This window comes from Danio rerio, chromosome 10, assembly GCF_049306965.1.
Source record: "Danio rerio strain Tuebingen ecotype United States chromosome 10, GRCz12tu, whole genome shotgun sequence".
NCBI classification, from domain to species: domain Eukaryota; kingdom Metazoa; phylum Chordata; class Actinopteri; order Cypriniformes; family Danionidae; genus Danio; species Danio rerio.
Window position 1 is genome coordinate 40,273,560 of NC_133185.1, and position 19,577 is coordinate 40,293,136.

The 19,577-nt window shown below is 32.9% G+C and overlaps 3 protein-coding genes across 7 annotated transcripts in view; all 3 read left to right on the forward strand.

Annotated features, from left to right (window-relative positions):
* Positions 1–140: 140 nt before the first annotated feature.
* styxl1 (serine/threonine/tyrosine interacting-like 1) lies at positions 141–5,979 on the forward strand. Of its 4 annotated transcripts, XM_073913805.1 has the most exons (10): positions 141–274; positions 371–483; positions 737–798; positions 2,143–2,242; positions 2,333–2,466; positions 2,549–2,694; positions 2,791–2,888; positions 2,974–3,086; positions 4,614–4,779; positions 5,771–5,979. In XM_073913805.1, exons 2-9 carry the CDS (start codon positions 381–383, stop codon positions 4,743–4,745), a joined length of 888 nt encoding a protein of 295 aa, XP_073769906.1. In that variant the 5' UTR covers positions 141–274; positions 371–380; the 3' UTR covers positions 4,746–4,779; positions 5,771–5,979.
* A 1,617-nt stretch (positions 5,980–7,596) lies between these two features.
* Positions 7,597–17,840, forward strand: tmem120aa (transmembrane protein 120Aa). Of its 2 annotated transcripts, none has more exons than XM_068223710.1 (12): positions 7,597–7,780; positions 9,205–9,323; positions 9,403–9,519; positions 9,799–9,858; positions 10,006–10,101; positions 10,279–10,368; positions 13,070–13,135; positions 13,329–13,390; positions 13,500–13,588; positions 14,895–14,959; positions 17,217–17,285; positions 17,460–17,597. In XM_068223710.1, exons 1-11 carry the CDS (start codon positions 7,703–7,705, stop codon positions 17,254–17,256), a joined length of 882 nt encoding a protein of 293 aa, XP_068079811.1. In that variant the 5' UTR covers positions 7,597–7,702; the 3' UTR covers positions 17,257–17,285; positions 17,460–17,597. The 2 variants fall into 2 exon arrangements, with proteins under 2 accessions (XP_068079811.1, NP_001076452.1); NM_001082983.1 differs by having other exon boundaries at positions 7,615–7,780; positions 13,500–13,592; positions 17,460–17,840.
* Positions 17,841–18,474: 634 nt separating this feature from the next.
* Positions 18,475–19,577, forward strand: part of pora (P450 (cytochrome) oxidoreductase a) — a 37,142-nt gene continuing 36,039 nt past the window's right edge. Inside the window, 1 exon segment of the mRNA NM_001034982.1 lies at positions 18,475–18,515. The gene's annotated coding sequence lies outside the window, so the exon portion shown is untranslated.

Below are 19,577 nucleotides of genomic sequence, written 5' to 3' on the forward strand. Positions count from 1 at the left end.
GTTCCTTATTGCTTTCCTCCAATTGGAGTAGGGCTATCGTAAAAAAGGGCGGTGCGTACAATTTGATTGGTTCAATGTCGGTTTAACGATTTCGGATTGGTTGGGAAAGATGGAAAAGGTCTGTCAGAATACTTTTGTCCAATCACTGCGGTAGTTGAATTTTACCATAGCAGCAGCGTAAATAATCAACTACATGCTGCTGTGCTGCTGTTTGAGCGTAAATATTAGCAACAAATTAGTCTAATTGGTTTAATAACGGTTTTAATTTGAATATGTAAGAACAGAAACTACGTTTAATTATTTAGTTTTCTTATCCAAAGAGTGGCTTTTGTCGCTTTTAGTAAACAATCAGCCATTATTTTGTGCCCAGGCTTTAACTAATGGCTGGAAAGGTTCTCTGTGAGGCAACAAGTCTGTTCAACCTTCTCAATCAATATACTAATTTTCCAAGACTTGCAGAAAGCAACTACCTTTGTCTGATTGGTAGGAAATAATAAGTTACTCTGTTATTTACTAACTACTGCATATCGCATGTTTGACACTGATTGCATGACATATTAAATTAATATTAATGATAATCAAGATAATAATTGTATCTTTATTTATTTTGTGTAATTTATATTTTAATTTACTTTATGTTATTAGTTACATTTGTATTTTTTTGGATGTCATGTTTAAATTGTATATTTGCTGTTGTTTAAAAAATAAATAAATAATTGTAGAATTATCTCCTCAGATGCCCGCGTTGAAGAATCATATAATTTTAGCCACATCATCACTGCCAGAAATGCAAAATGGGTATGTTTCATTTTCATTACAAAGTTTATGCTTTATAGAAATTTCACAATTTGTGATTAAATTTAATTTACAAAAGTGACCTTAAAAGCATATAATATAAGCATATTAAATGCAAGTAAAGTGGCTACTTTATTGTTTGAAATACCTGTAAAAATACGCTGTAAATATACAGTTGAAGTCAGAATCATTAGCCCCCATTTTATTAATTAATTTATTTTTAAATATTTCCCAAATTATGTTCAACAGAGCAAGGAAATTTTCACAGTATGTCTGATAATATTTTTTCCCCTGGAGAAAGTCTTATTTGTTTTATTTCGGCTAGAATGAAAGCAGTTTATAATTTTTAAAAGCCGATTTAAGGACAAAATTATTAGCCCCTTTAAGCTATTTTTTTTCTCGCAAAGATAAAATAAATCAGTTAGTAGATATGAGTTATTAAAACCTATATGTTTAGAAATGTCTTGAAAAAAATCTTCTCTCCGTTTAATAGAAATCTGAAAAAAAATTAAACAGGTGGGCTAATAATTCAGGGGGGCTGATAATTCTGACTTCAACTGTATGTGTTTATTGCTGATTCAATGTAGCAGATGTAGTTATGTAGAAATGAAAAGAAAAAAACATATCCTGACCTGTTCTTTAAAAATAAAAAGTGATCACACTGCACTTTTTTTAAATTCTATTTATAATTATTAAAAAGGGCACCACAGTGGCGCAGTATAGCACAATCGCCTCACTGCAAGAAGGTAGCTGGTTAGAACCTCGGATGGGTCAGTTGACACTTCTGTATGCAGTTTGTATGTTCTCCCCTTGTTCGCGTGGGTTTCCTCTGGGTGCTCCAGTTTCCCCCACAGTCCAAAAACAGGTGGTATAAGTGAAGCTAAAATTGTCCGTGGTGTATGAGTGTGAATGAGTGTGTATGGATGTTTCCCAGGATGTTGCAGCTGGAAGGGCATCCGCTCCGTGAAACATATGCTGGATAAGTTGGCGGTTCATACCACTGTGGCGACCCCGGATTAATAAAGGGACTAAGCCAATAAGAAAATGAATGAATGTATAAATAATTATTAAAATCATCTTTATGACAAACCTAGTGGTTTAAAGAATAGTGACAAAGTTTAAAGATGTAAATTACAATAATTAAGTATTTGATTTTAATCCTTATGCCTGATACGAATATTTACATATTTTTACACTGAATTATTTAGTTTTCACTCTGGAGAATTAAATCAAACAGGACATATACAAGTGTAGAAGGGGAAAACATTATTTTTGTGGTGCTTGAAACTATCTTCTTGTCTCTGACTCCAAAACATTGTGTGTTTTTTTTGTATGTTAATTCCAAAGGACTTTGAAGGAAAGTTTATTATGCCAGTGGATGTTGAGGTTGAAAGTATGAGATACATCATTGTTTATGACAACGGCACACAATCTCTGTCAGACTCAGGTAAGTTGCTATGTTTTCTAACATGTTATGAATTAAAATGCTAGTACACCTCTAAAAACCCCCTAACTGTATATTTTCCTTATACTGTAGGTCCAGCCATAGACTGTGCAGACAGCTTAGAAAAAGCCAGCCAATTTCCCATTCAGATTCTTACTGGGGGCTACGAGAAGTTTTCCGCACTTTATCCTTTCCTAAGAACGGAAAAGATTCTTTATAATATCAGGGTATTATTTTTAATAAATCATAAATGGGTTGGTTTTGTTGTTCGTAAAACATATTTAATGTTCAATATACTTATATCCATAGGAATTAGAAAGCTTGAATCTGTATCCTGTGGAAATCTTACCAGGCCAGCTTTACATGGGAGATTACAAGCAGGCCACAAACCTCAAAGTCCTGAAAGATCTGAAGTTGAATGCAATTGTAAACGTCTCTAATGATTGCAGTCTAATGTGAGTCAAGCCATCATGCATTCATGTACATTCAGTTTTAGCACTCCTTGGAAAAACCTCTTGAAATTAACCTATGAACTAATGTTTGCACAATAGATTTAAAAAGGCAAACTGCACTGTCCTGCATATCCGAGTTGCAGACTCTGCAGAGGCAGATTTGGTTACTTCGTTTGAGAGGATATGTGTTTTTATTAGTAAGTACTTGGATTATTTATGGTTCAGTGGTTACATAATTCAGAGGCCTTAAACATGATTGTGTGTGTGTTTTAAACATTTCAGATTCACATCTCAATAATGCCTCTTCAGTTTTGGTATTCTCTACTCTTGGGAAAAGCAGATGCTGTGCTGTTGCAATGGCATATCTTATGTCTCACTTGAAATACACAATAAAGGTAATATTTTGTGGTCAAAAGCATGTATTCAATGAAAGTATCTTATTTAACTCCGTGACTGTCACTTAGGTTTACTTTACTATATTGCAATTAAATGCTAATCTAATCACGACAAACTATATATTGTTTGAAAGATCCCCTTTTTCTGAATGCTTAATTTACTGTTGATTTTTTTATTATTTAGAAAGATTTGGAAATCAAAATGCATTTATTGTCACCTTTTAACCTGTGTGACCATTTGCAGTAATAATATATAATATAATAACATTATAATTATATATAACAATTATATATGATAATCATATATAATAATAATATTATTATAGGCGATGCAGTGGTGCAGTAGGTAGTGCTGTTGCCTCACAGCAAGAAGGTCACTGGGTCACTGGTTCGATCCTCAGCTCAGTTGGCGTTTCTGTGTGGAGTTTGCATGTTCTCCCTGCGATCGCGTGGGTTTCCTCCGGGTGCTCCGGTTTCCCCCATAGTCCAAAGACATGCGGTACAGGTGAATTGGGTAGGCTAAAGGGTCCATAGTATATGAGTGTGTGTGTGAATGTGTGTGTGGATGTTTCCCAGAGATGGGTTACGGCTGGAAGGGCATCTGCTGCGTAAAAACTTGCTGGATAAGTTGGCGGTTCATTCCGCTTTGGCGACCCCGGATTAATAAAGGGACTAAGCCGACAAGAAAATGAATAAGTGAATGAATAAATTAATAATATTATATTTGCATAATATTATAGTCTAAACATAAAGCAATCATGACCAAATATGAATAATTTAAATTATTAAAATGTCTAGTTTCCAAATCTGGTATTGATAGAATAGATCAGGGGTGGCCAACCATGTTCCTGGAGAGCCACCTTCCTGCAGATTTCAGTTGCTACCCATATCAAACACACCTGAACCAATTAATTAGGACCTGAACACCACATGATAATTACAGGCAGGTGTGTTTGATATGGGTTGCAACTGAAATCTGCAGGATGGTGGCTCTCCAGGAACATGGTTGGCCACCCCTGGAATAGATGTTACTAAAAAACAGTTTTTCATTAATTTCTGACAAGGATATTCATTAGAGTTTACTCTTTACTTTGCTACAGCAATTTAAAAAAAAACTTGCACATAACCTTTTTTCTCCACTTTAGCTATAATCCGACAAGTGTCTTCTTTAAAATGAGACCAAGCTTAAATCTATGCACCATGATTGGCAATGATTTAAATTAAACATATTTTTATGTCTTTGTTCAAAAAGTGGGGGTGACAGTTACGAGGTTAAATAGAAATATGGGTTAAATAATTTGACATCTTTGTGAAATTGCAACATATTTGTATTTTAATATATATAAAACAAAATACATGAAAGAGTAAGTGATCATATAAAATGGATAACACCAAGTGGTTTGAAAAATAGTGGCAAAGAATAAAGATTAAAAATGATGATTATTTGTATTTTCTATCATTTTCTTGTCATTTAATTTAGCACTGGCTAAAGCAGTTCTTGATATTTGTCACTTCTGAATATTTTAGGAAGCATGGAATCATATTCAGCAGTGCAAAGCCAACATGAGGCCAAATCGCGGATTTGTGCAACAACTTTCTGACTGGGAACTTCAGACTCTTGGGAAAAGGGTGACAGATACTTCAGAGCCCAACTACTGAAAATATGTACATTCAAATCCACTAATTTTTAATGGTCAGTGATGATGGAAAATCAGATCTTCATATGAAAATTAATCATTTTAAGTCATATTAATAAATAAACCTCATCCTCATACTGTTTTTACATTACTATGATGGTTGGGTTTAGGGTTGGGCTGGGGGTAAACGTTAATAAAATACAATAAATGGAAAATTTAATTAATAAATAAAATAAATAATTCTTGTTAACTTCCAGCCGCATTCGATCTAGCAACAACCCTATATCTCTGATAATCATAACAGATGAATTTCATTTGAAAAATTAAAAAACATAACATGGCAGGATTCAAATGGTTAAATGTGGCAAATTTCAAAATGTTTTATTAAATTTCTTTATGCCGTATATATCACTCTGGACCACTCTTAATTTATGCCCAAAATCATTAGCATATTAAGTAAAATCATGGTCCATTAAGAAATTTGGTAAACTTCATTCTGCAAATATATCAAAACGTATAACAAGTAAAATTCAGAAAACAAAAAAGAAACCCATAAAGGTTTAACCACTTAAAGGGATAGTTCACCCAAAATTTAAAATTACACACTGTTTACTCAAGTGCTTACAATCCTTAATCTGTTTCTTTCTGTTGTTGAACACAAAAGAAGATATTTTGAAGAAAACTGAAAACCTGTAATTGATTTCTATAATAATATGGAAGCCAATAGTTACGGGTTTCCAGCTTTCAGCAAAATATCTTCTTTTGTGTTCAAAGTCAAGTATAAAATACACTTTTGTGTGTTTCTTTAGTTGCACCTTTTAATTTGCCATATGTTAACAATGTGTACTTACAGTCTACTTAGCAAAGAAATTAATGGGTCATATAATGTAACTAAACGGGTTATATTTTGGTTAAGCAGTAGGTTTAGGGACAGTGTCTTGTTATACGTTATGAGTTTGAGAAGTATAGCATATAGATGGGAAACGGGATTGTAAATTTAAATTTCTGTCATTTCTTTCATTACATTTTTTCCATTTGTGTCTGTAGATTTCGATCAGTCACTGATCTTCTATATAGATTGTATAGATCAAGGGTGGCCAAACGTTTTTGTATGAAGTGCCAAAAACCAAAAATCATTGAGAGCCGTAAGCTGAAGGTAAATATACCAAACTATATTACATTAAAATTGTATTAAATAATGCAGTATAACTTATTTAAATGATAACTTATTGCAATAAAACATTTATCATGTTTATAACTCGTGGAGTTCAGTGCTGAATAGTCAATCAGAATATGCTCTTGATTGACTCACCAAAGTCTTTGCATTGTCAGGTGACACTATGTACCTTTAAAAAAATCTGATTAATGTACACCTATTAATTAAAACATTTAATTAATGTTCATCAGTTAGCTTTTAACAATAAAACAAACACAAAAAATGCTCATTATTCTCCCTCTCTCAGATGGGATGGTGGGCCAAAAGGTTACCAAGGGCCAACTTTGAACCCTAGTTTGGGCATCTGTGGTATCATTAAATCAGTAGAATACATATTTTAAAAGGCAAAAATATTTTTTTCCTCCTACAACGAGCTATAAATCTCCACTTCAGCAGCACATACACACACCAGACTTTGTCATTTTATTCATATCTTTATTGTAAAGATTTTTACAAAGAGATATGATAACAAAACACATTTTAATTTACATCTTAAATGTGAGAAAACGTTTTATTTTGTGACTGCTAGTATTTTCTGAATAATTAAGTGATAAAAAGAGTGATTAATAAAATCCTGTCATTGTCATTGTCCTCAGCCCAATTGAACCAACAGCTTTAATATTTTGTCATGCTAAAAACTGTTATTTAGTAAAAACAAACTTCAGAAATAACAAGTTTAAGTTGTTATCATTCACATGAATTGATTAAAAACAGGGAGTTATAAATAAATTCTACAAATAAATTCTGTAAATATAATACAAATAAATTTACAAGTGTCCCCATGTTTCTGTCAGTCCAGTCAAATTTGCTTCAACTTTACCATAAAATGTGTGCAATACAAGTGACATTATTTGATGGAGAAGCTGACGGTGATCAAGGATCCGTCCCATCATTAAATTGTATGATTTTATGCTTGTTTTTTTTTATGGGTTTTTTTTTTTTTGAGGATGACAAGCTTAAGTCAGGCCCTGACACATTTTTTAGAAGTGAAATGTACATTTCTAATACAATGTCTTATAAATCTCCACTTCAGCAGCACATACACACACCAGACTTTGTCATTTTATTCATATCTTTATTGTGAAGGTTTTCTTAAAGAGATATTATAACAAAACATTTTATTTTACATCTGAAATGTAAGAAATGTGTTTATTTGGTGGCTGTTGGTATTTTCTGAGTGATAAAAAGAGTGATTAATAGAATCTCTAAAATCAGACACACACTAATTCATCCAATGTGCCCATTTTTGTGCTGGAAGTCTACAAATACATGACATTTAAGAGAACTTTTCAGTCAAAAATGTTTGCATTTCATAATGTAACTATCCATAAACAGTGTGGTGATAACTATTACCTTTTTGTCACTGTTAACTTGCCGTAATAAATACTTTACATATTAACTGACAATTCATTGTTTCTGTGACAATAATATATTGTCTTAAGTTCCAACTGGTAGTTATTAAATTTCACATTCCCTCCTTGGGCGTCTGTAACAAGTCAGTCAGTGGGCTGAACAGCACGGCTTCTGTGACGTATCACTCTTGTTTTTAAAGCGCCAATTGGTTAGTTGACTTGGAGGGGCGTTTCAGAATGCCCGATGCAGGTCTCTGATTGGTTACTCGAGATGCGATGCCGCTTTCACATGACGGACGTCCGTCAAAGATAGCGAGTCGTTACGACAGCTGCAGACAAGAATCAGACCGTTATTCTCTTCACTCTTATCTGTGAAACACTTCTTGTTTTCCTCAAATACACTCTCTGGAAATGTTATTTAATCCTACTGGCCTGACCGAATGTTTACAAGAATGGGAGGATTTGGAAAAAGACTACCAGCAGATTCAGGTAGTGCTCTTTCTTTCTTCAGTGCTAATAAGATGGATAGCTCGACAACTCTGTTCTGACAGACCTCACCTTTCTTTTAATAACTAACAGTTATTCTGTGTACATCATGTTTTTACTCATACACATATAGAAATATCGCCGTTCATAGATGGTGGTTGTATAGTTAGGATTCAGTTTTGAGTTCTAGCAGCTTAGCAGTTTAATCCATACCAACTCACAGTTAAATAACGTAAGTGGTGGCATGAAGAGCGCAGATCTATTCTTTTGTTAGGTAACTTACTTCACTCACATTCTCTCAAATATAACGTGTAATACACATTTTATTATATTAAATGTGCTGGATAAAGAACTTTGTGATAGACACTATATGTCAATAACGTTAATATTGTAATAAAAGCTTCTAAACATCTAATTTAATATATATGTACCAAGGTCATATAATTATCATCTTTAGATTAAAATGGTTTCATACTTGGTTTCATGTAAAAGTTGTACAGGCTAGTTAGTTATAGGTAGGGCCAGACAGAATCTGGTTATTTCTGGGGAGAATTTTGTAAAATATCTGCGAATTTATTTTGAATGACTTTGGGAGTATTTGGGAGAATCGTAACCAAAAACTTGATATATGAAATAAAAAATAATATCTTTTTGACTTTTATTTAATGTTTACAATGCAAATCCAATTAGATCCACTTTTTTTGGTAAACAAAGCAAGTCTTTCATATTATATTGTATTGTATTATTGTATTGTAAATATATCATATAAACATTTTCATATTAATCAATAATATTACTAAAACTAATTTAACAACTAAATAAATATAAATTTACACACATTTGCAGAAGTAAATAAATAGACTCAATGATTGGCTAAATCTGTGGATTTCTGCGCTCACAGATTCCATGTGGGCCTAGATATGGGTTAGACTGCTGTATATTTTTCATACATTTAAAAATGAAAGGTTCTTTAATGGCAACAGTGGTTCCATGAAGACACTTTTACATCGATGGAACTTTTTGATTCCACAAAAGTTCTTTATACAGGACAAAAGTTGTTTTTATAGATTATGTAATTATACTGTAAATAATGTTTTTTTTTTTTTAAAGAAGATTTTGCTAAAAAAAACATTACTTAGGGATCCAGAAATGGTTCTTCTAAGGCATTACTGTTTTTTGTTTTTTTTTTGGTTCTGCCTTGCACCTTTATATTTTACTTTTTAAAATTATGAGTAATTAAAATGATTCATAATAATAAAGTATTGGGAAAGTATTAAGAGTTATTAGCAAATGAGACATTTTATTCTATTTTAATATATTTGGTATAATATTAAGATATAATTAACAAAAAATATATATAAAAAAACTATAAAAATATCTGTGTTTGTGTAATACAAAATTGTAATATATCTACATGTGCTTTACAGGACACGCATCGACATTACAAACATAAGCTGGAGGAAGTTTCGAAATTGCAAGAAAGCTGTTCCTCCTCCATTGCACGGCAGAGGAAAAAGTTAAAGGATCTCTCAGAATCCCTGGAGGAGTCAGTCATCAGCTTATAATATATAATATAAACAATATTCAAGTGCACCCCATATTCATCCAATTTTTTTCTTTTATAGATGCAAAGGGGCGGTGAATCCAGAAGATGTAAATAAAATAGACGACATCCAAGAGTCTATAAAAGAAAGACCAAATGTCTTTTTTGAGATGGAGGCCTTCTTGCCCAAGAAAAACGGGTAATGCAAATGAGAGCTATCTGAGGTCACTACAGACACACCTTTTGTTCAAATACACATTATCAGCATTGACTATTCAAAGTAGATCATACAACTTTGTATTTGCCTGTTTCATTATACTAAAACACTGTCCACCTTAAACTACTATGGACTAAAGGTGTGGTAAAGATCCATAAATAGTGGTGTTTGGACTTGTAATCTACTTCGTTCAGCACATACAATGATTTCTGAATAATACCTGATGCTAATAGAAAATATTTGACCTTGTTTATATTCCAGGTTATACCTCAGTCTTGTTCTAGGAAATGTGAACGTCACATTACTTAACAAGCAATCCAAGTAAGTTCTTTCTAAAACTGTGCGTTTTAAAATCCACAATGGTCTTGACTTGTGATCGTCATGTTTCAACACTGTGATATCATGAAGTGCTCTAATGTTAATGAGTCATCCTGAGTCATGTGATTTGCCTGCTTCTCCTTTGTACAGGTTTGCCTATAAAGACGAGTATGAGAAATTCAAACTATACTTGACCGTGCTGCTCTTGTTTTTTTCATTCACCTGCCGGTTTTTGGTCAGCTACAGGTACGTTTTAGGCTACTAAATATATTAAAATGGTCACAAAAAATGTAAACCATACACTAATTGGAACTCTGCCTTTTTCATTGATGCTTTATTTAAATAATTTATTAATTTAAATAAATGATTAGTTGATTGATGAACAGAGAATGATGAAATGTTGTTTTTGCCCTCTTTTGACAGGGTTGTAGATGCACTATTCAACTTCCTGTTGGTGTGGTACTATTGTACACTGACGATAAGAGAAAGCATCCTCATTAATAATGGGTCTAAGTGAGAATAATCATATGCTTGTGCTCTTAAAAAATAAAGGTTCTTTTAAAAATCATAAAAATTATTCTAGGGCAGCTCAGTGGTTATCACTGTTGCTTCACAGCAAGAAAGTCGCTGTTTCGAGTCTTGGCTAGGCCAGTTGGCATTTCTCTGTGGAGTTTGCATGTTCTCCCCGTGTTCAAGTGGGTTTCCTCCAGGTTCTCCGATGTCACCCAAATTCCGAAGACATGTGCTATAGGTGAATTGAATAAACTAAATTGCCTGAAGTGTATGAATGCATGTGTGAATGGGTGTTTCCCAGTATTGGGTTGTGGCTGGAAAGGCATCCGCTGTGTAAAAACACTTGCCAGAATAGTTGACGGTTCATTCCACTGTGGTGACTCCTGATAAATAAGGTACTAAGCCGAAGAAACATTAATAAGCGAAAAATCAGTCTATAGGCCTTCATAGACACACTAAAACATTTTAAGCCAGTACAACAACACAAACATAATACTTATTTCCTTTAGCTTTTTCTTGTTCACTTAACTTTTGAAAACATCAGTTGCACTAACCTAAAATTTCTGAAGTTGAATAAACAAAAAAACTCTTGGAAATTGGTACTAAGAAATAATACATTTTCTGAACAAACAAACATAGTTCCATTGAAAAAAAATAAATAAATAAACGAAAACAGAGACAAATGTTAACTAAACATTTATTAGACAAAGAATTAGAAACAGGACAAATAAACAATAATGGTAAAACAACACTAACAGTAAAAAAAGACAAGGGTCAAAACATGGCAGGACAAACAGGGAAAAATGCTTTGTAATGCTTCACATGTGAATCATGCCTTGCTGTTTTTTTTCAACTGAACTATGTTTGTTTGTTCAGATAATGTATTATTTCTTAGTACCAATTTCCACAAGAGTTTTTTGTCCACTCAGCTTCAGACATTTTAGGTTAGTGCAACTGATGTTTTCAAAAGTTGAGTACACATTGGCGCCAATGGTGTAGTATCAAGGGCGTAGGTTTGCATTTGACATTGGTGGGGACAAGTGAATCAAAAAAAAAAAAATTTATATATATATAGACAGTTGATATCAGAATAATTAGCCCTTCTTTAATTTTGTTTCTTTTTTAAAAATTCCCTAAATTATGTTTAACAGTGCAAGGAAATGTTCACAGTATGTCTGATAATATTTTTTCTTCTGGAGAAAGTCTTATTTGTTTTATTTCGGCTAGAATAAAAGCAGTTTTAAATTTTTTAAACACCATTTTAAGGACAAAATTAACTTGCATAATTAACCTGCCTAGTTAACCTAATTAACCTAGTTAAGACTTTAAATGTCACTTTAAGCTGTATAGAAGTGTCTTGAAAAACATGTAGTCAAATATTATTTATTGTCATCATAGCAAATATAAAACAAATCAGTTATTAGAGATGAGTTATTAAAACTATTATGTTTAGAAATGTGTTGAAAAAATCTGCTCTCCGTAAAACAGAAATTGGGAAAAAAATAAACAGGGGGGGTAATAATTCTGGGGGCTAATAATTCTGACTTCAACTGTATATAATTATTCCTCTCTTCATACAATTTATTAAGTTAAATTAAATAGTCAAGCCCGTAGCCAAGGGGGTTTTTGGGTGGTTCAAAAGGCCAAAAGTTGGATTATTATTATCATTAATAATAATAATAATAATAATAATAATAAAAAGTAACTTTTCTTTATTCTAGATTTTCATTATTTATAAAACTGTAATATAATTTTTTTAAATGCACATTTGTAAATGAACACTAGAATGCAAATATAAAAAATATTATAATAGGGTGGCAGTTTGACAAAATGGTAGGGAATATTTTTGGTGCAGGCTAATCATTAAAGATCCAGTTTTTGAAGGATTAGTTCACTCAAAATGGAAAATTCTGTTATTAATTACTTAACTATTTGATTTGATCTCATGCTAACCATCCCTGAAACCTTTTCCCTAAAAAAACATTTTCAGGACACAAATTAAGATATTTTAGATGAAATTAGAGAATACTAGGGAATATAAAAATACTCTCAGAACATTACATGTGGTTCAACTCTTATCATACAAAGCTCCAAGAACCCTTTTGTGGACCAAAAACTTAAGAAAAAAACTTCTTGTTGTATTGTGAAGATTAAATGCACACTCAAATCTGATGCTGAAGATGTAGATGAACAGCATTTTAAAAAGTATTTTGGTGCACAAAAGTGTTTTTGGAGCTTCCTATGATTACATTTGAACCACTGAAGTCACATGCAATGTTCTGACAGCGTATATGGTTTCTTTTCTGGACTTTGAGCAGCTGTTGTCATGTATGAGAGAGCTCTTGGATTTCATCTAAAATGTCTTAAAATTGTGTCCTGAACATGAACGAAATGATTGGAATGACGTGAATAATTAATATAATCCTTGTAATTTTTGGGTGAACTAATCCTTAAAAGATCTCGATTTAAAGTTTTGTTCCAAGCATTTTACACACAGCCAATAAAAAGTGAAATACTTGCAATACTTCCAAGGGGAGTTTCATTTTTGGGGAATTTCAGAATGATTTTTTCATGGGATCACTGCATATATCCCTTTTTGGAGCCTTTGTTTTTAGAGAGCACATGATATTTATTTTTTGCCATATATTAACTGATCTTACTGGTTATATGATAACATTTAAATCCTTGACTTTTGTTTCAGGATCAAGGGCTGGTGGGTGTTTCAACACTATGTTTCAACATTTCTCTCTGGAGTAATGCTGACCTGGTATGAATAACTCTTTACTGTAGATATTATTAAGCAAACAACCTTTGAAACCGAACTGCGTTAATTAAAGTATTTTAATGTGCATTAGATTAATCAGATAATTATATTTTGATGATGTGATTAGAATTAATCACACTTCTGAGCAACAGCAAAACGGAAAATGAGTGTGAGAATATGTGTGTGTGTCTCACAGGCCTGATGGCGAGCTGTATCAGATGTTCAGAAATCAGTTCCTGTCTTACTCCATGTATATAAGTAAGATCATAACTGCTGACTCTTTTAAACCAATAATTATTATTATTCAGTGTAATAATAATTATAATTAGTCAATGTTTAATGGTTTATTGTGTTGTTTTGCTTTCAGATTTTGTTCAGTTTTTCCAGTACTATTACCAGAGTGGCTGCTTATACAGACTTAGAGCTCTTGGAGAAAGACACAACATGGACCTCACGGTTGGTGGGTAGTCTGTTGTTTTGTTTTGATTCAGTTCAATTCAAGTTTATTTGTATAGCACTTTACACAATTAGGCTGCACAATATATTTTTTTAGCATCAATATTGCAGTAGTTACATCGCAGGATCTGCAGTGTCAAATCAGGATTATAGTTTTAAGAGTTCCCATTTAGATATCCTTAGAGTTAATAGCAGGTTTGGCATGCTGTCCCTGGAGAGAATTTTGAGTTCGGAGATACTTAAGCCCAAGGCTCTCACCCGGTTAATAAGCATATAAGGGGATCCGAGATCAGGTAGGTATCAAGAGCTCCCCTTAGAAAAGGGAGGAAAAGGAAGAGATGGGGTGAAAGGGGGGATTTTTCCAAAACGAAGATAGAGCAGTAGTAAAACGATCTATTTATTGTAAGTTTGGACCACTCTGATTGGATTATTACCGATTACAGATGAGCAGCCAGTCGTGCTCAATCATATCACGCGCTCCTCTCGAAATTAGTTTCTGAAACTTCACTTAGCAGGACTTGAAAACACACTTGACTGTTGTGTAATTGCAAAATTAACCAAAAAGTTACCAAAAAAATTTATCATTTGCATGTGTTTTAAAGACTGTGAATGCATTTCAAGCCAGTTTAAGGTTTGGTAACTTCAAGACAGATTAATACAGTATACATACAATGAAGGTTACACAGTATTATTTATTTTACATTTAATTGTTCAATTTGTGTACCTGAACACTGTTAGACACTCAGAAAATCCATAAAACATCTATTTCTTTTGTAACTTTGCTTTACGGTATTTATCATTGCTTGTTATTTGGATTATCAAATGTAATATAGATGCACTCTACTACAAAATAATCCTATATTTATCCGAATATATCCTAAAATGATTAATTCTTTCCAAATTGAGCGATTCTTTTTATCTGTTAAAATTATGCTCAATATTGCAATATGCATCTCACAAAAATAAAACATTGTAATGTCAGTTTTTTCCAATATTGTGCAATTCGCAATAATTATTGTTCCAAAGCAGCTTTACAAAAGGTGCACATTATTGCAATATAATCAAATTCAGAAAACTTAAGGTTTGTAGTTACCATAATTTTATTAATTACTAATAACTTTAACTAAATAACTAGTAACTAATAGCTGTTGACAGCTGAAGTTATTTATAAACATAGTTAACCTGCAGTTATATAGTATATAGGTGATGTCCATGTGTACGTGTTTTATGAAGTGTATTTGTGTATTAAGTGTATTGGGTTTTCCCTCATTATATTGAGGTTAAATCAATTATCTTTTTTTATCAGAGGGGTTTCAGTCTTGGATGTGGAGGGGTCTCACCTTTCTCCTGCCTTTCCTTTTCTTGGGCCATGTAAGTTTGACATTGCGTTTGCTAATCTTGTGTTTTTTTGCAATAAATGCCGTCATCTTGGATTACACTCACTTCCTGTTTTATAAAATCATTGTGGTAAAAGTTCTTCAGTAAGGCGATAGATTCTACCCAGCAGGCACACAATGTCTTAAGACTTTGATATTTGGTTAGATTTAGGTCGTGACGTCAGGTGACCAAAATTCCATCTCTAGCATCCAAGGACAGCGTTATTTTGATGTCCAATAATGACGTCAAATAATGTTTGATATTTGGTTGATTTTAAGTTGTGTTGGAAAGTGACCAAAATTCAGCGTCGAACCAACATCTTAAACCAACTGTCACGTTACGCGATTAAACAGGAACAAAAGGTGCGGATCCAAGTGCAGATTTTAATATAATATCGTGCAGAAACAGTGACAAAAAATCCAAAATTGCAAAGTGCAAAATAACAAAATGGCAAACAAACAAAACAAGAAACTAAGACAGATTAACTCGAACTAGACTATAACAAGATGCAAGAACAAGATCAGGAACAGCATACCAAGGATGACAAGATATACAAACGACGCAGTAACAAACAGAGGTGGAATGGTTGTATAAATAGTCCAGGAAATCAACGGTAAACAGACACAGCTGTGATGGCAGATCAGTGTACGTGGACCGGATGTAATGCGCGTGGTATGTATGGACTTGTAGTTTTTGGGCGCTGTAGTTCACTCTCAGTGTCCGTTGAACTACAGCGCCCTCAGGTGGTCACTGACAGTCATGACACTAGCATCATATTGTCGTCAAATACTGACGTTTATTCGTCAGCTATAGCAACCAAAATATAATGTATAATAGATGTCGTAGTGGTAACGTTCACACAACGTCAACTGTAGCATCATTAGGTGTTGATATTTGGTTGATTTCAGGTTGGACGTTGCACATTGATGTCGTCTTACCTTGAGTTCTGTCGTCAACCTGATTTTCATTTCCAAACAAAATGCAACGTCCACACAATGTTGGGGTACAACGTCAATTTGTAGTCATGTTGATGACCTGTGCCTGCTGGGTAGTTTCGGAATGAAAACCTCTATTTGTTTTCAGGGAAATAGATTTTTTTAAACAATAGCTGATACATTTTTAAAGGGTCAGTTCACCCAAAAAAGAAAATTATGTCAATTAATTACTAGTGGTGTAACGGATCACATCTCATGGTTTGGATCACACTATGGTTTTTGAGTCATGGATCGGATCATTGATTTGGATCAGCAAAAAAAAGGCTCCTCCTTTTTTAATATGATTTCCATTTATTACCAAAACAGCACTGCAAGAAACGTTTGGTTTTAACAAACAGAACTTAAAACTTGTAATTTTAATAAAGAATTAAAATCAAGAAATAACCAGCTGAATAAAAGAAAAGGTAAAATATTAAATACTGTGATCTTTGCTGATAATGCTAAATGTATAAATGTTTTTAACATTATAATCTTGTACAACACGTCATGTGTATTTTTTACTCTCATTTTCAATTAATGATTCAGTGATTCACTCATAGACCTTTGTTTACCTTCATAACACAAATTAAGATACTTTAGATGAAATTTGAGAGCTCCCTCATCCTCCATATAAAGATGTCCCGAGGCGTTTTAAGTCCAGAAAAGAAACCAAAAACTTTGTCAGAAAATTCCAAGTGATCTCAGTGGTTCAAATCTAATCATACAAAGCTCCATGAAGACTTAACAGCAGGTGGCGCTCTAGGCTAGTTTTTAACCATAAATGTAAATGCTCATTAGGAATGATTTTCTTTCTTTCGTTCATCTTGAAAGTTGGCTTTTATGCAGAGGTGGATATAACCAGTAATTCAATTCAATATTAATACATCTTTATGTCTATAGCGCTTTTACAATGTAGATTGTGTCAAAGCAGCTTAACATAGAAGTTCTAGTAAGCAGTCGCTTAGGGCCTCAGGAAATTGGGGTCTCTTAATAAATACCTAGAAGTGTAAATTCTACCTATAAATTATATGAAACAATTTTCTAGCCATCTGCTTTTAAAAAAATCAGTTCAGAATCGATTTCCTTAATGATTTTTTTCCACATTTTTCACCACATTTTTTTGCCGTGCAGGCTTCAGTGGGTGACCAAAACGCCTTTAACTTTTCGCAGAGATTTCTTATTATTGATGTGAAATGTAAATATGCATGCTCTGATTCAGTTCTGTTATTTATATGCTGTGTACCTTGTGTTTCTAACCGTCTTACTTTGCATGCCAGTTTTTTCAGCTTTATAATGGGATTACACTCTTCCAAATGACTCAGCTTCCAGAATGGAAAGAGTGGCAGGTAAAAAATTTAAGTATAACTCTTTATCAAGGAGGTATTAGCTAAATAAAACATTGAACAAACAAAAACCATAAACATTAAATAAATAAAACATAAAATAGCATATTTACACAACACAATTTTCCACTAAAAATCACATCAATTCAATCTGAAATGTCTTCTTTTGTTTCTTAGGTTCTCATGTGTGGCTCTACTTTTCTCGTTTTGTTCATGGGAAACTTCTTCACCACTCTCGGTGTTGTTTACCACAAATACATGGATCAGGACAAAGCCAAAGGTTTATAGGCAACTGAACTCTTTACCAAGGCAATTTAAGCTTTATATTATTGATTTTTAACATGGTTATAAATGGGATTATTGTGCTATTCATGTCATTCTCATGACTCTCTGACTTAAATGTTTCTCCTGTTTGTGGTTCATCTTGACTAAATGGTGGTTTTTATAAACTTGTCTGAAGGCACAAGTGAAAGTCTTTTCTTTAAATCTAAAAAATATATATTTAATATTTTGTTGTAATATTTATTCAGTGAATAAACAGTTTTTCTATTAAATTCATGACAACAGGCTTGTGTTTTTCTACATTTTTGATCATTTGTTTGATTGTTTGTCTACAAGTTGTTGATTTTTCAGATTAAACCCTAAGAAGGAGGTTTATGTAATAATTTTTTTAAATTCCTATTTCACTTTGTTAACGTGACATCACTATGACATCATTAGCGTGAGTGATAGAGCATGTGCATTTAGCCACATTTTAGCCATGTCTTTGGGGGATTTTAGGGTTATTTCATAAATTGATTCAGGAAGGCGTTTCAAAAATGGGAAATAAAAATGTTTTACTTACGTTTTTTGAACCAAGACATATCGGTCTCGGCTTGGCACTTGAACTTGGTGAACTTTTAATATTGCTCGTATTTCCCTTTTCCAACTACACCCTTGTAACATTTATGCTTGCCAGATAAACAAGAACAATCAGCACGCACGTAATCACGCATCCTCAGTTTTGACGACGAGTACCGCTGTAAATAAATATATACGAATAAAACGTGTCGTTTCATTTTATTTAAATATTTTAACGCATATCAAATACTTCAACAAAGAAATTAGTTTGAGCTGTTGAGTCAAACTGTTAGTAGTTTGATAACATCAGCGAGGGATTTTTGGATATGCGTCTGGCAACACAATATGACGTAAGCTTGCGCTGTGCTCCGCTCTCCAGGCAGCTAACCGGAGGTATGTGTGTATTTTGTGTTTTTTTGCGTTGTATTGTCAATAAATTACAATGATAACGCTGACTAGTCGTGTATTGTCAATCCCCCATTATAGCCGTAAACAAAAAGCGAACATTTGGCTTTTATACGTTACAATATATCTCTCCTGTACAAAAAGTATTATGCCTGTAATAGCATTGAGTCAGATCAGATGGTAGGCAATGCGTAACGTAACTTTTCTACGTGATACTAAATGATTTCCATATTCATATTAGATGGTAATTTAAAGTATTCAAATAACAAAGCTGTAATACCATGATAAATCACCAATACACTCGTTAGTATTGTAGTATTTGTGCTTTTTAGCATTTGACGATGGTTTTGTAAGTTGTTTTGTAAGTTAACGCGTCATAGCTGCGTTGAAAGTTTGTGATTAACGTTAGTGGAAGAAAATACTAGGAATTAATCACAGTCATTCAATGGAAAGGACGTTTTGTACTGTTCTTCATTATGTAATTACAGTGAGTCTTCAAAAGAGGGCACAACATGACAATAAGTAACGTTACACTGTTGCTTCATACGTACAGTATGTCATGTCAGCTATGGGAAAAGAGGCTACCTGAGAATTTATGTGAATTGCCAGTTCTCGAAGAAAATATGGTCCGAGATGATCAATTTCATAAATGACAAATTATTGCCAAATTTTCATTTAGAATACAAACATATTATTTTTGGGTTTTTAAACTACAGAAAAAAATAGAGAAAGAAGCTTATTGTATCAATCTTTTGATAATATTTGCAAAGTACCATATTCACAGATGCAAATTCAATAACCAAAAACCATTTTATTCTGCTATACTAATTGAATTAAAACACTACATACAACATAAAGCAAATCACTCATAAAAAAGCCACCAAAACCGCTTTTTTACTTGAAACCTTTAAGATTTTGTAATCTCACAAGGCCCTTCTCGGTTAGTGTGCATACTTACACATTGTCTTATATGTTTTGTTCTGTACACCCCTGACACATTTTGTATTGTATTATAAACGTTGTTCTTTAAGCATTTAATAATAATCAAAA

What these genes read in the sequence shown, in the direction of transcription:
- tmem120aa (NM_001082983.1), top strand. Translation starts at nt 7,703, where the DNA reads ATGTTATTTAATCCTACTGGCCTGACCGAATGTTTACAAGAATGGGAG. An exon ending in CTCTCAGAATCCCTGGAGGA is followed by an intron (nt 9,324 to 9,402) that starts GTCAGTCATCAG and finishes TTTCTTTTATAG; the next exon opens with ATGCAAAGGGGCGGTGAATC. An exon ending in CTCATTAATAATGGGTCTAA is followed by an intron (nt 10,369 to 13,069) that starts GTGAGAATAATC and finishes CTTTTGTTTCAG; the next exon opens with GATCAAGGGCTGGTGGGTGT.
- styxl1 (XM_073913804.1), top strand. Translation starts at nt 381, where the DNA reads ATGGCTGGAAAGGTTCTCTGTGAGGCAACAAGTCTGTTCAACCTTCTC. An exon ending in CAACTACCTTTGTCTGATTG is followed by an intron (nt 484 to 736) that starts GTAGGAAATAAT and finishes TTATCTCCTCAG; the next exon opens with ATGCCCGCGTTGAAGAATCA. An exon ending in GAGGATATGTGTTTTTATTA is followed by an intron (nt 2,889 to 2,973) that starts GTAAGTACTTGG and finishes TAAACATTTCAG; the next exon opens with ATTCACATCTCAATAATGCC.